Source organism: Bemisia tabaci, chromosome 3, assembly GCF_918797505.1.
Source record: "Bemisia tabaci chromosome 3, PGI_BMITA_v3".
Taxonomy (NCBI): Eukaryota; Metazoa; Arthropoda; class Insecta; order Hemiptera; family Aleyrodidae; genus Bemisia; species Bemisia tabaci.
In genome coordinates this window covers 39,659,662-39,673,459 of record NC_092795.1, presented here as the reverse complement: position 1 = coordinate 39,673,459, position 13,798 = coordinate 39,659,662, and the positions used below count along the sequence as shown (strand labels likewise).

Here is a 13,798-nt window from a genome sequence, read left to right as displayed (position 1 = left end):
GTTCCAGATAAGGCGGGATATGTTGACGCACCGTTACCGACGTACCAATTGGCCAATGAGCAATACGCCAAGGTTGGCTCCACCGTGAGATTGTTTTGCGAAGCTTTCGTAGGTGAGCAAGAATTTTTAAACTCTTATGATCTTATGATGAGACAGGTCGACAATGCATGTATACTACAAAATAAAATACGTACAATGGACCACTAGACAAGGTACGAATTTGAGCATTCTGATACATGTTTCTTGACCAGAATTTCACGTAGAACACGATTCGCGCAACGAAAATTACTGAAATCAACTCCTAACAAAGATATTAACGTTTTTATTTCACATTGGTTACGAGGAATTTGAACTGCCCGCTCATGAGAAACTCAAAGCTGTGCGTGAGTCAACTCGTGCACTGCAACGGTTTTAGCAAGCTTCTCAATCTAGCAATGTTCATTTCCCAGCATGTGTTGTTCAAACTATAAGCAACCTGCTATAACTGAGCCAAAGCGTCAAGATTGAGGTTGCCAGATTTTTATATCGCAGAGACTGCCATGATAACGTTTAGCGCGCGACGTGAGTCACGTAGAGCATTGAGTTTTCATGAGCGGGAGGTTTGAATTCACGCATCAAGAATCATTAAATATCTTCGTAAGGAGTTGATTTCGGTAATTTTCGTTGTGCGCATCGTGTTCTACGTGAAATTTCGGTTGTGAAACGTGTATCAGAATGCTGAAATTCGTGCCTTGTCTACTGGTCCATTTCGCCGGCACTAACATGGAATGAAATTCAAGTGATAGTTCTATAACTAGGATTGAGGAGATTTTTGCTGTGTCCCTTGCTCATAGTTTATTTTATTTTAAAGTCTTGCTATGCATGTTGCCTAACTTACTGGAAGTGGACAAATAGGTCTATGAATGACAATGACGTTCCATTGTTTCAGGTCATATTGATCTTCCTGACGCAAAAAATCAAGTGGAGTGGATTCGACTAGGCGAAAATCAAACACTCGAAGGGAACGAACGATTTTCTCAAAAGCAAATTTCCAGGTGAGATCACTATGCATATCTCCTATCCAAAAAATATTATGATGGGTAAGGAAATGAAAGGTTTATTCCACTAACCGAGATTAATTAGTTATGGTTCTTTAAATTGTGGAAGTATCAAAGTTTGACGTACTATACAGGTATGGTATTTAACGAAAGGAGTGACACACAGTTACACTTTTTCTGTATAATCCACCCCTGGTAAAAATTGGCAGTAATAGCTTCTATAGCCGGCTGCACAATTCTTATAGCCTTTTATAGCCGATGGCGATTAAGCAACGCCGCGCCAGGCGATAAAGTGTATGCTAAATGTTACTAATTACGGATGCTAGGACTTGGTGAGTTTTTGGACTACCGCTCTATTTTTGGGCCGTAGTATCTTGATTTATTTTGCGCGGAAAGCTCCGTACTTTTGAAGGATGCCTGCCATTCCTAATATGTTGGAGCGCCTTCAATTTCGTATGATACTGTGCAATAACCTCTGGTGTGAAATAGTCGCCTTAAGCGCCGTGGCACGCTGCGGCGCGGCACGCGGGCAGCCAGCGCGAAAAGCGCATTAGCGCCTACAAACCTAACAGGGATACTTCACGCATTGCGCAATGCAGCACGTCACTCCGCTCTGTGTTGGGCTCCCATGTATAATCTCGCGGAGTCAGCGTTTTTCAACTCATGACTTTGAAATGTTTGCACATCCTGTATGGATTATTCTCATTTTAATTGATGAAAAAAAAAATATGTATTAAGGTGATTCGTCAAGCTCAAAAGAAGTGGTCGAAATGGCATGCGATATATCGCATCTTTTAGGTCAAAAATCTCGGCAGATTTTGAATTTTCAGTAAAGAAAAGGACGATAGCCCTTGCGCATGAGCCTAAAGAATCATTCTAAACCTTGAAATCGGCAAAATTCAGAGAAATGAAAGCAGGATAGTGTTTGGAAAAAAACCTCGCATTCGATTCAGCTATCGATTTCGGTATCTAATGCGATGTTTTTTTCCAAACACTATCCTGTTTTCATTTCTCTGAATTTTGCCGATTTTTGGGTTTAGAATGATTCTTCAGGCTCATGCGCAGGGGCTATCGTCCTTTTTTTTGCTGAAAATTCAAAATCTGCCGAGATTTTTTACCTAAAAGATGCGATATATCGCATGCCAGTTCGACCACGTCACTTGAGCTTGACGAATCACCTTAAAGGAAAATATAATGTGTGTTTTGTAAATATTATGGTGGTTCCGTATCAAACTTATTGATTTCCAATAAAGCACACGAATTTCTACACAATTTCTTATAGTCTTTTATAGCCGATGGCGATAAAGTGTAAAGCCCGGCGATAGGAACTATAGCCCGGCTGTATACTTTTTTATCGCTTCTTATCCCGGCTATATGATTTACTCCGCTTTCTACAGCCAGTCATATGATTTTCTATTGCCTTCTCTAGCCGGCTTTAAGAATTCCTATGGTATTTTGAAACGCAGCTCCTATCGCCAATTTTTAGCAGGGACGTTACGTTTTGCAATAAAAATATGGATATGAAGTGGCACTTTAAGTACCGTAAAATGACAAAGTATTTACATTATGGAGTCTAAAACATGCCGATTTTAAATATGTATAAAATAAAATGAGTTCCATGTTTCAAGACGACAGGGAATGCAAAGATGAATGTAACTTATTTCAATTTTATTCCGATTAAGAGGAGCTCCTCCAATTATTAGACAGGCAACATGCACATCACTCCAATCCAGTAGCTATAATCCAACCAAGATCTTAATGTTTTGCAACATTAGGGCCGGTGGCCCTGGCGGCAAATTTAGGGGGCGGTTAAATTTGCAATTTTTTCACATGTAGGTATCCAAAAAAAAATCGGATTCAGAAAAGTTACAAACGAGAAAAGGCGACAAAATCTCTCATTTCCTGAGAGGTCAAGTACAGTAATTTCCAATTTGTTCGTCTTTCGGTGATACAAGAGACAGCACGTTTCATTAGTCTAGTCGAGAGAGAAACCAAACACGCAATTCGGCCTAGAGCGGCGCGGGGCAGAGAGCAATGATTGACGAGGACTTGAGATGAGAAGGAGAAGCCCTCGGCCCGCCGGTCAGCATGTAGCACATAGGAGCGCCTACAAGACTGCATGAATACTTCACGCATTGCGTCAAACGTAGTGCGATCAGCAGTGGTTGGCGTGAAAGGCATAGCGCCTACAAGACTGCATGAATACTTCACGCATTGCGTCAAAAACAGTGCGGTCAGCAGCGGTCGGCGTGAATCGCATAGCGCCTACAAGACTGACACTTCACGCAATGCGTCAAACACAGTGCGGTCGGCGCGGGGGCGGAAATTAAACTTATTAAACCATGTTTATTCTTCCATAATTTTTTCGTTCATTTCTTATAAATGAAAGGCCTTGTCCACATAGAGGTAGGTTTACGGAACTTAACTTTCGCGCAAAGTTCCGTGAACTTTTGCTAGTGTTGACAGAGCTTTCACAAAACATGTGCCCAACACGAGTAAACGTGTCTTACCTATGCACCCCTCCTCCTGTGGCACGTTCACTTGATAGTTTGTGTCGATGTTTCAAAACGAATGAGAAGGGGATGGCAAAATACAGGCGGCCCAAGGGCGGCAAGTAGGTAAATCCGACCGTGTGCAACATGTGACTACCTGGGAAAGGAATGTGTTCCTTTATCCTAAAATATAATGAGGGCTCAAATCTTTAAAACCTCCGTTTCAAATGAACAGGAAATGTTAAAAATAGCCATGTCTCTAAATTACGATCACAACCATTTGCTTTGTTTTATTTTGTTTCTTTTCTTTAACCATCATCGAATTTTTTGGTTACTTTTGTAGAGAGGATGGTCAAATAATTGGCAAGTATTTGGAGATCTCATCAGTTCACCGAAGTGACTTTGGCAACTATATGTGTACAATAAGCAACAGCGGGGACCAAACTATCCAGCTCATCACAACACTTCGAGAAGAGGGTATGTTAAAAATTCCTCAATTTCTCAGGTTTTTTTAGTTTTTGAAGTATAGTTAAAAAACTTAGGAGATATAGCTTTTTGAACTCTCAAATGCATTTCTTTCAAATCTGGGTTTGTCTCTATATGCACCATCGCAGTGTGAATGCCCTAAGTATTGGCAAACGTCTATTGTGCCAGGTTTATTCAATGTACTTTTTACAACTGAATCTCAAAATGACCTCAGATTTTTTATACCACCTAGGTCTACCAATTTTTTGGAAAACCAATTTTTTCAAAAAACTTTGCTCTCAGCTGAACATGTTTTTCTTTGTTAACTCGCAAATAAGTATGAAAATCGTCTTTTGCTATTTCTACACAAAAACTTTGTTGTGCTGCTATGATAGAGCACAGTAAGTATATCAGTAAGCATATATAAAATAGGCCGTTCCCATACATATTATTTTATTTTAAATCTTAATCTAATCATTTTGAGGAAGATAATTGTGTAAAAATAGAATTATAAATAAGTGAAAAGTGAAGACAAATATGGGACCGGTCTATGAGATGCCATGGAATTGAGCCTGTGCCAAAAAAGACTTTTTCTAAAAACAGACGTTTAACTGATACTGTGCTTTTCCTTGGCAGGGTGGTATAATATGTGCAAAAATTAAAGATTTCAAAGTATTTTGCTTATGCTTGGTTTTTTTTTGTTTTTAGAATGGTTTTCAATGCAAGTAGCTGACTACACAGACTGGGGTTGGATGGTTTTCTTGGTCTGTTCATTGATTTCATCGATACTCATTGTCTGTCTAGTTTTGAGGCGATATTGCTTCCATTCGTACGGCTGACTACCTCAATTGTAAACAAGCAAACCTAATTTTTACATGTAAGTGATCAGTTTCTTTGCTAGGTACTTCTGTTCGTGACTGAAGGCCTAATGAAAGACATATTTATTTGTGACATTTTTGTTTTGTTTTTTTTATTTTACAAATGTAGGTATAACTTGATTCTGAGCTGTATCCAGCAATCTTAAAGAGCAGGGTCATGAAAGGTAGAGAAATAAGTAATTTACAATTATTTTGAATTCATTTTTCACAATCTCGCACTCACCAGTGAAGGGAGTTCATCAGGAGGAGTAGCTTAGATTGGTTACAGATTTCATTTTTGGAACTCAGTTGTAAAATAAATTATCCATAGAAGATAAAATTTAGTATGTATTTTTTTAATTGTGACCATCACCATGTAGAAAACAGGAGCTTAGAGCTGACAAATTTAAAATTTATAATATTGGTATCACAGCTTAGAGGGGTTTTTTGTAAATATTTTGATGCTAAAACCGCCCAAAAATGTCAAAATAATCCAGAGTTAGAACAGCTTAAAGTTTGTAGTTTAAGTAACACACTTCTGAAAGAAAGATGTTCAAAACTATCTAATTTGCCATGTTCAAATAGGTGTTTGATTACAATGCAGTTTTACTTTCATCAAGACGTTTATCAATTTATTTTGTGGGACACTTGAGAGTTTTCTGGTGATACTCAAATTCTGATTTTCTGACATAACTCTACACAAGTCTCTCACAAGAAATAATTGTTTGGAGTCTGATACCTTTTTGCACGGATTGTCGAATTCTACTTAAATTTTAAATGCTAAATTTTACCGTGGATGAAAAATTAAAACCTTTTAATAGTGGAATTTTTTTAATAAAGATGAAATTACAGAAAAAATGAACTGCAAACCCCAGTTGTAAGCCAGAGGAAAAATAAATGAAAATAAAGAGGTTCAGTCCAAATTAGGATTTTAAATTAAATATTATTTTGTGTAGAAAAAATAAAAAATAATTTCAGACAATGATTGATGATAACAATTGGTAATATGACTGTAGTCAGTGTTCTTGGGACGTGTGACACCACCATTTGGGTACATTCCTGAAAAAAAAAAGGAAAATAAGTTGCTATAATATGCTTATGAGTGTATAGCACTAACATTTCATTTATGACTACAGTTAGTTATCTTACAGTTAGCAATAGTCATTGCAGCTGAAATACAATTTGTGTAAAACCATTATATTAATTTGAACTTCTGTAGAATAAAGAGTTAACAGAGCAGAAAAAATAAAAACCTGAATAAAACGGACAAAAAATTCAAGAGCAAATAATCCTGATCGAATGACAAGAGATTATTTTAGACATAATCGAATACTTAGAGATCAAGATCGAATTAGTCTTCTGTTCAATTAAAACCATAAAAGAAACCAAAACTAATGGAGTTCTCATAGAAACTAAATGTGAAAATGACCTTTCGGGACCTCAACAATTTCTTTATAAAGAAGTAATTTAGATCCCGAAGATAAAATTCAGCCACTTTTTTGAGTTCTTCATTTTTCATCCATTTGATTAGAGCTTAAGTCATCTACGAACTACTGAAGTTTCTGCTAAGTGACAAGCCAAATCCTCACCGTAGATGAGAGTTTTGAGCATCTAGGAACTTTAGCTATTGATTATTCAGAGAGGAAACATAATATACCCTGGAAGAGGTTGTGATTCTGGATTATGTTTAAATTGAGTAAAGGTGCTACATTTTTTTGTGGTATTTTTTGGAACTCAGAATCTAATCTTAAGCTAGCAAAATGTTTTTTTGATGATAATGTTTCACTCTATGCAGCTTTACATACGACAAACAACAGGGTGAAATGTTATGAAAAATACCTATGTGTAAAAAGTTCTTGCTACTGCCTATGAAAATGAATCAATTAGGAATAAGTTGAATGCTTCAAAACTGCAACCAATTACTTGTGGTTAGAATCTCACAAAAAATATAATTATGTTGCCAGTTAACACACTGAAAGAAAAGAAAAAAAAAGCGTAAAATTTACCATCACAAGATGAACAGATTAACTGACCTGGACTTTGGTAATTTCCTATCAAGTCGACGTTTAATTGGAGATGAAGCTAATACTTAGTTAAGAACTCTCAACTTGAGATATTTCAATACGTATCTGTATAGAACTCATTGTGCAGCCATCAGTTGCGTTGAAAAGTCAAATATTATGGAGCAACTCTTAGGGCAAGTACAAACTTTCACAAGATTTCATGTTCAATGCAGTTCCTGAAATCAAAACATAATTTGTAAGTTGGATTAAAACATTTTCTCCTCTCGAAAAATGATGCTGCAAACTGCCACTTAAAGTTTAGGTATTTTTTTTTTTTTAAATAAAAAGAAACTTCAATTAACAAAGCAATAAAGAAGAAGAAAAAGATAATGTGGAATTGAATACAGAAGAGCACGTAGAGAGGTAGGAGTAAGCCTTTTTTTTAAGTGCATGAAGGAAAATTATTCCTCTTTACCGAAAATTAAATTGAAAAAAAGGTTATCATATGCTAATTATATTCTGTTTCAGACAAGAAGTGGAGTACGTAATAGAGTGCAGGAAGAATTTATATGAAGCTGCCTTCGTTACCAGATACCGCAAGGATGTTTATTCAAAAGAACTACAAGAATTTTTTCTGAAAAGAGTAAGTGGTATCTCAGTTTTTGTTAATGGCAGGTACTGAAAAGATTGCCAAGGAAACTGACAAAATTTAATGTGGCTCTTATGCCACAAAGTTACCTCAAACAAGTTTAAAAATTTAACAGGCGTTAATTTCAGTGAGACTAATGAAAAATCATTTTTAAAATAATCCATTAGCTTAGATAAGTCTTTTAATATTCCAATTTAAAACCTGACACTGCCCTCTTCCAAGAGAGAAAAGATAGAATGAAAATGAATGAAAACATTTAAATGATGTGTCACGATGAGTATTTAGCATTGAACTTTCTATGTGCCAATTGCGAGAAAAACAGGGCTGAAAAGCGAATTTTTTGGTAATTTCCATGCAGTATATGGTAGAAATTTTGCAATACCTTATTTATGATTGAGGAGAGCTATTGTTTCCTCTCAGTTTAGGAAGAGAGGACCTACGAAAATAATAAAATCCTTTGAATGATGACAGTGTGCATTGTAGTGTCCTCACAGACATAGTCTCAGTCCCATATCTTAATTCGAAAATGCATATAAAAGGGTGTTGTATCCACGCTCGACACTACTGTTTAGCGTGTATACTACAAGGGCCGAGAAATTCACTTTTCAGCCCTGCTTCTCACCAGACGGGCACTTAGCAGGCTCTATTTTAAAAGTTCATTGAGCTCTGAAGAACTAACAGAAAATGTATAAAATAACTATTAATAAATCTAAGTTGGTAATGAGGTCAGTAAAGATGGGGCAAGGGTAAAGTGAAATAATAATTATATTCTCCTTTTTTTCAGGCAGACACCAGCAAAAAGAAATTAATAAGGGCTGAACTGAGGCTGTTGAAGATATTTATTAACAGGCTGCTGCAAAAATTCTTCACTCCATTACGTGACTCTTCCTTTTGTTGCTAGGATAGCATTTGCAATCACATGAACCAATACTTTAAAAGACAAAAGGCTGTGAATATTATCAAATACATTAATCAAAAATAAATTGGTAAAACGGTGATGTATTTATTTTATGTAAATAGATGTTATTGGAATAAAGTTTGTTGCAAAAATACTGAAGTTACAGTTTTTATTACTTTTTTTCCTCATATTGACAAATAGTGATAGTGAAACTGATTTGGGCTGCAACTAGGAACTCTTAAATAAAGTGGCAGTCAGGGCTAGAATGTTGTTGGCAGGTTAGCTGTCAACCGCAAGTTGAGGCAAGAATGTTGACTTTTTATTAAACCGCTAATTAATGGCTTACCTCGTCGAAGAACCTGCTGTAAAAAAACTCAACTTGCGTACAGCTCCAGCTTAGAGTACCTTCAATTTTCCCAATTTAAAATCAATTTTACACATTAAGTTTTGCGACTTGCAGTCAACCTTAGCCAGCAAAATTTGGACCTAGGATTTTAAATCCTGCTGAGAATTTCTGCATCTGATTAAATTATCAATGGTTCAGATGACTTTAAATTTCTGAACTTCTTTAAGTAAGTGTACCTATTTTGTTAAGTAGCCTCAGCAATATTGGAAAAAACCATATTTAGCGTAGTCAGAAAATTATGCTATATTTTTTGTCCTGTATTGTTAAATTTTTGAATGGTTCTAACTACACCCTAGCACTTGATCAGGAAAGCTTGAACTTGAGCACTAGGTATGCCGCTTACAACGCATATTGATGCCCAATCCAGCATTCTTGAGAAGCTAAGAAAAAGTTAGGAATTTACTTGTAAAAATCTTTAAAAAAATATTGAAAAATTATTCTCATCCTGTTTTATCTTTATTTTTCTGAAGTGAAAAATGCAGAACCAAACAACCCAACTTTCCAATTCCACAGGCACAAGAGAATCTTTCTCTCTTTCCTCTAAAAATGGTCATTCCTGCCTAAAGAATGATGGATGTGGAAAAACTGACAAAATTGAATGTAGGTAAACTTTACTTAATAAGAATAAATTTCCCCGAGAAAAAATTCCAGCTATGCCTTTAAAAATCGCTCTACCCTAAACAAGGGTCTACGAACTACATTCAACTGCTGAGTTAAAGACTTACTTCGAAAGCTGCTTGCTTCACACTTCCAATATCGATGTAGATAATTAGGTGACTCCTATCAAATGTCGATAATAACAAAAACCTCACTTTTGTCCTCTTTTTCATGGACTTGCATGTTTGAGTACGTGATTGCTTTGACTTCAGTTCCTTGAGGATGTTTGCCTATTTCAAATGGCTCACCAAAAGCCCTTGCTTTTATCTTGAAATCCGTTTTATCAAACTCCAGAACCTTAACTTTCTGAAACAAATAAAAATGAGATGAAACAAAACAAAATAGCGGAGTCTACTTGTGTCAAATTGAGCACAAAATGTATTCCGGTGTCTTTAACGTTGGAAGAATTTTCTTGAGTATGAACGTCTCTTTGACAAAATTAAAGATACATTGTATCAAAAGTGGAAGGAAAAGTTTGAGAAACCAAGTTCTAGTTATTTGTCAAACTTGAGGCTTGTGTGATGAGGCCTGTCGGATTATAGTTTCTTGCTGCGAAATTTGAACTTACTGTTTGTGATGTAAACTATTCTCATTAATTTCCTACTTGCAAGTTAATTTTGAATTTTCTTGATATTTTCAACGTGTCCTGCACTAAACTCTGTTGAAAAAAAAGGTGCTGTAATACTCAATTTCTCACCTTGTGTCGTGGTCCATTGCTGAAAGACTGAATCTTGCAATGTTAGTGTTATACATGTGAATACAAATCGCTACAAAGCATTAGCAAAATTACTCCGACTTTTAACGAATACTATTACTTTTCATTGAGGACTTCTCTATAAGGTTGTGACAAATTATTTTTTATACTGTCAATGTTAACATAAATTTTTCAAAATTATTCCTCCAGATTACTAGGTTAAGTATTTCTCAGCATAGTAGCAACAAAAGATTTACAACAAGACAAACTGGTTGTTAAGATGGTGTCATTGAAGAAAACAATACCACAAGAAAAGACCAAGGTGGATTTTTAGGTGATATGGGTTGATATACTTGCTGGGTGACTTGTTAAACAGACCAAAGATGCTGAAAATATATAGAATTAATATACTTACGATATAGTCGGATACTTAATTAATATACTTACTCTGGCAATGATGTTTGGCTCTGCACAGAAAAGAAAGAGCAGCTCGTCTAAAAAGTGAAAGAGGAGAGAAAGCATGTCATGGCCTTCAGCTTCAATATCATGTGCTTCCTTCATTTCTACGTACTCTAGCTCTGTCATGTAACCAAACATAGCTGTGGCAACTTGTTCAAAAGCTTCTTCCAGCGTATCTCCCCATGCATGCAATCTAGAAGATCATGAAAATTAAAGGATTTTACAAAATATTAAAGCCCATTACTTATCATTTACACTGGTGTGTTAGGTAAAAACAATTGATATTCACAGGGCCTCAAACAAAGTGGGTACCACAACTCTGGTTCAGGAGGCAGTAAGAGTTACAAGCCTAAATTAATTACTTTGAAGGGAATTATGAGGAAGGCTACAGAAAATCAGAGGCACAAGGTAAAATAATATGAAGTTCAATGTGCAAAATGAAGTTAGAAGGTTTAAATTCTGTGTTACGTGCCAATTAAGGTGAATTTGCAAACAAAGTAAAAGAGTACTGAGACTCAACTCGTTAAGCAAAAATGCTGAACCTGTTTTTAAATTTGAACAAAGAAATTGACAGGAAGAATAATAAACAGAATAATATTCCAGGTACTTTTTCCCATCCAGTCTACTTGGAAAACTCTGAATTGAAGTGGAAACCTGATTGATAACCCAAACGCAAAAGGAAGTACTTACTTGGCACAGATGCACTGAGTTTAATAGAATTGCACCAAGTTGTATTTTGGAAAAAAATGAGTTAGGAAGAGTTTTGAATTCAACCACTGGTAACTTTGAAAATTCAAAGTGGAGAAAAAATTTGAATCCCTGGCCCAGCAGGTCATCAAGCATATTATATAAAAAAATAAAAAATTTAGCTGAAGCTAATTTTTTTATTGAATGCCCCAAAAAAATTGACTAAGGCCCCTTGAAAATGAAGACCCTGGTTAAACGTATCCTTTAAAATTGTTGCAATCTCAATATTCCTGATCTCTAAATTTTTGTAAAAACATTTGCATGTTTGCCTTCATTTTTCAGGGGGCTTTGGTCGATTTTTTTGGGGCATTCCAGCAATGGTGCCTGTAAGTTCAGAACTTTGATACTTTGAGCTTTAGTTAAATTTTTTTATTTTTGGATATAATATGCTTGATGACCTGCTGAAACAGGGGTTCAAATTTTTCCTGGACTTTCGAACCGTTGATTGCATAATTGGTTAGGAGGTTCTTGGGAAGAGGAAATTTTTGTGTGGAATAGGTAAGTAGCAATGAAATAAATCTTCCAAAAAATTTTGGCTATGCATCAATATTTTTCAGTTTCCTGGAGAAATTCCTGAAATTCTGACGGCTACTACATGATCTACATCTTCCATTGGTCAGATTGGAAAAAATTGTCCAGCTAGAATATGGGGATGATGCTGCCTACCGCAGATACATAAGGCTGTCCACTGCTTATGATAGTAAAAAGTGAACTATTTCCAGTTCATCTACCGTGAGTTCTACATTTGTGAAAGCAGACAAAGGAGGGGAAAATACTCACTGCACATCTGCCGTGTGGTCCAAATCTGAAAAAAGAGGAAATTAAGCACATTATAAGTATGAATTCTTTAAACTTTTGAAATTAACTTGGATATAAAATTCTTCTTTAACCACTGAACTGCTTCAAAATTGATGGCTTCGTGAAGCTAAAGCTACCAACTTTTTCCCCAATTATAATGGACAAGAAGTTGAACTGTGTTATGTAGTTACAAGAAAATCAAGCTCAGACAAAGAGAAGAAGAGAGATTTAAATAGACAGCATTTTATCCGCCTTGCCATCTAACTGTAAAAGTATCGATGGGCTCAGATAAGCTGCCACTATACAGGCTAGAAGCGGACGTAGACAAAATGTTGATGACTACAGCATCTGCACTAGACCACAAGACAAGGTACGCAATTGAGTATTCTGATACATGATTCTTATCCAAAATTTCATGTACAACAAAATTCGCCCAACGAAAAGAAGTTAAATTAACTCCTGACCAAGATACTTAATGTTTCTTGATGCGTGAATCCAAACCTCCTACTCGAGAAAACACAAAGGTCTACGTGCGTCACACCGCACGCACTTACACATACGCTAAATGTTACCCTGACAGTCTCTGCAATATAAAAATCTGGCAACCTCAATCTTGACGCTTTGGTTCAACTATAACAAATTCTTCGTAGCTTGAACATAACAAGGTGGGAAATGTACATTGCTCGATTGAGAAGCTTGCCGAAACCGTTGTAGTGTGCGATTTGACTCACATAGAGCTTCGAGTTTCCAGTGAGCCGGCAGGTTAAAATTCCCGAAACCAATGTAAAATAAGACGTTAATATCTTAGATAGGAGTTGGTTTCAGTAATTTTTGTTGCAAAAATCGTGTTCTACGTTGAATTGAAGGTAAGACAGAAGAATCAGAATGCTTCGTACCTTGTCTTGTGGTCCAATAGGGGAAATTTTACATCATTCAAATCTAGTGGATATACAGTTAGATTATGTGTACTGGGCTTGTAAAGTAATCAACAGAACATGAATAACAGACTGAAGAAGTGTAGAAGACTGTATCTACTGGCCGAAGCATACGAGCTGCATAGAGCGTAAGAATGAGGAGTAATTTTCTTCCTGTAGGCAGCTGGACCTCTGTTTGCACTTCAATTGAAAGATTTGGAAGACAATCTGGTTTCCAAATCATCATAGGATTCGATGAGTGTCCAAGTAAAAGCTCTCTTCTTTAAATATGGTTACCAAAAAGTCCTAAATAAGCCTCGAACAAACTGCGTGTTATTAATGGTCATTTACCTGATGTAAGGCTGAATCGCCTTCTAATTCTGTGATTCACAAACTGGCGAGGTAATGAGTGGAAAGCTGAGTAGAAAAAATATTGACATGATTTAGAGGCAATAAAATTTTGTGTCGAAACTTACATTCATACTTCTTTTCGGGAATAAACCAATCCTCCTCCGTGATTTCAGTCATGGTACAGTGTGTTGAAACCTGTGTATGGTCAACTTAAACTCTTAAAACTTGAAGGAAACTATGAAAAACTCGGGCTCTTGCTTCGGAAAAACTATAATTTCTGATTCCTTAAAAATTGATTACTATAAAACATTTGTGAAATTCGTGACTGTGCGGACTGCGGATTGTTCGGATTGTGATGGAAATGGTAAACA

At 36.1% G+C, this 13,798-nt stretch overlaps 2 protein-coding genes across 3 annotated transcripts in view; one reads left to right on the top strand and one right to left on the bottom strand.

Moving 5' to 3' along the window:
* LOC109032365 (fibroblast growth factor receptor 2) overlaps positions 1-8,560 on the top strand; it is a 65,847-nt gene extending 57,287 nt beyond the window's left edge. For both annotated transcript variants that reach the window (XM_072298343.1, XM_019044453.2), the window contains exons 4-9: positions 8-112; positions 929-1,034; positions 3,873-4,006; positions 4,703-4,871; positions 7,383-7,497; positions 8,288-8,560. In XM_072298343.1, the coding sequence (XP_072154444.1) occupies positions 8-112; positions 929-1,034; positions 3,873-4,006; positions 4,703-4,833 (476 nt within the window). In that variant the 3' untranslated portion in view covers positions 4,834-4,871; positions 7,383-7,497; positions 8,288-8,560. The remainder of the gene's footprint in view (positions 1-7; positions 113-928; positions 1,035-3,872; positions 4,007-4,702; positions 4,872-7,382; positions 7,498-8,287) is intronic.
* On the bottom strand, positions 5,775-13,763 carry Archease (protein archease). Its single transcript, XM_019044457.2, has 6 exons — positions 13,553-13,763; positions 12,145-12,169; positions 10,606-10,810; positions 9,533-9,770; positions 6,885-7,090; positions 5,775-5,910 (listed from the first exon to the last, which is right to left on the bottom strand). The coding sequence occupies exons 1-4, from the start codon at positions 13,602-13,604 to the stop codon at positions 9,591-9,593; spliced, it is 462 nt and encodes a 153-aa protein (XP_018900002.1). The 5' UTR covers positions 13,605-13,763; the 3' UTR covers positions 5,775-5,910; positions 6,885-7,090; positions 9,533-9,590.
* Between the last annotated feature and the right edge of the window lie 35 nt (positions 13,764-13,798).

Excerpts from the sequence above, each read along its gene's own strand:
- Archease (XM_019044457.2), bottom strand. The coding sequence starts at position 13,604 with ATGACTGAAATCACGGAGGAGGATTGGTTTATTCCCGAAAAGAAGTAT. Across the intron at positions 10,811-12,144 it reads GACCACACGGCAGATGTGCA|ATTGCATGCATGGGGAGATA; the intron begins GTGAGTATTTTC and ends ATGATCTTCTAG. Across the intron at positions 9,771-10,605 it reads AGCCAAACATCATTGCCAGA|AAAGTTAAGGTTCTGGAGTT; the intron begins GTAAGTATATTA and ends TATTTGTTTCAG.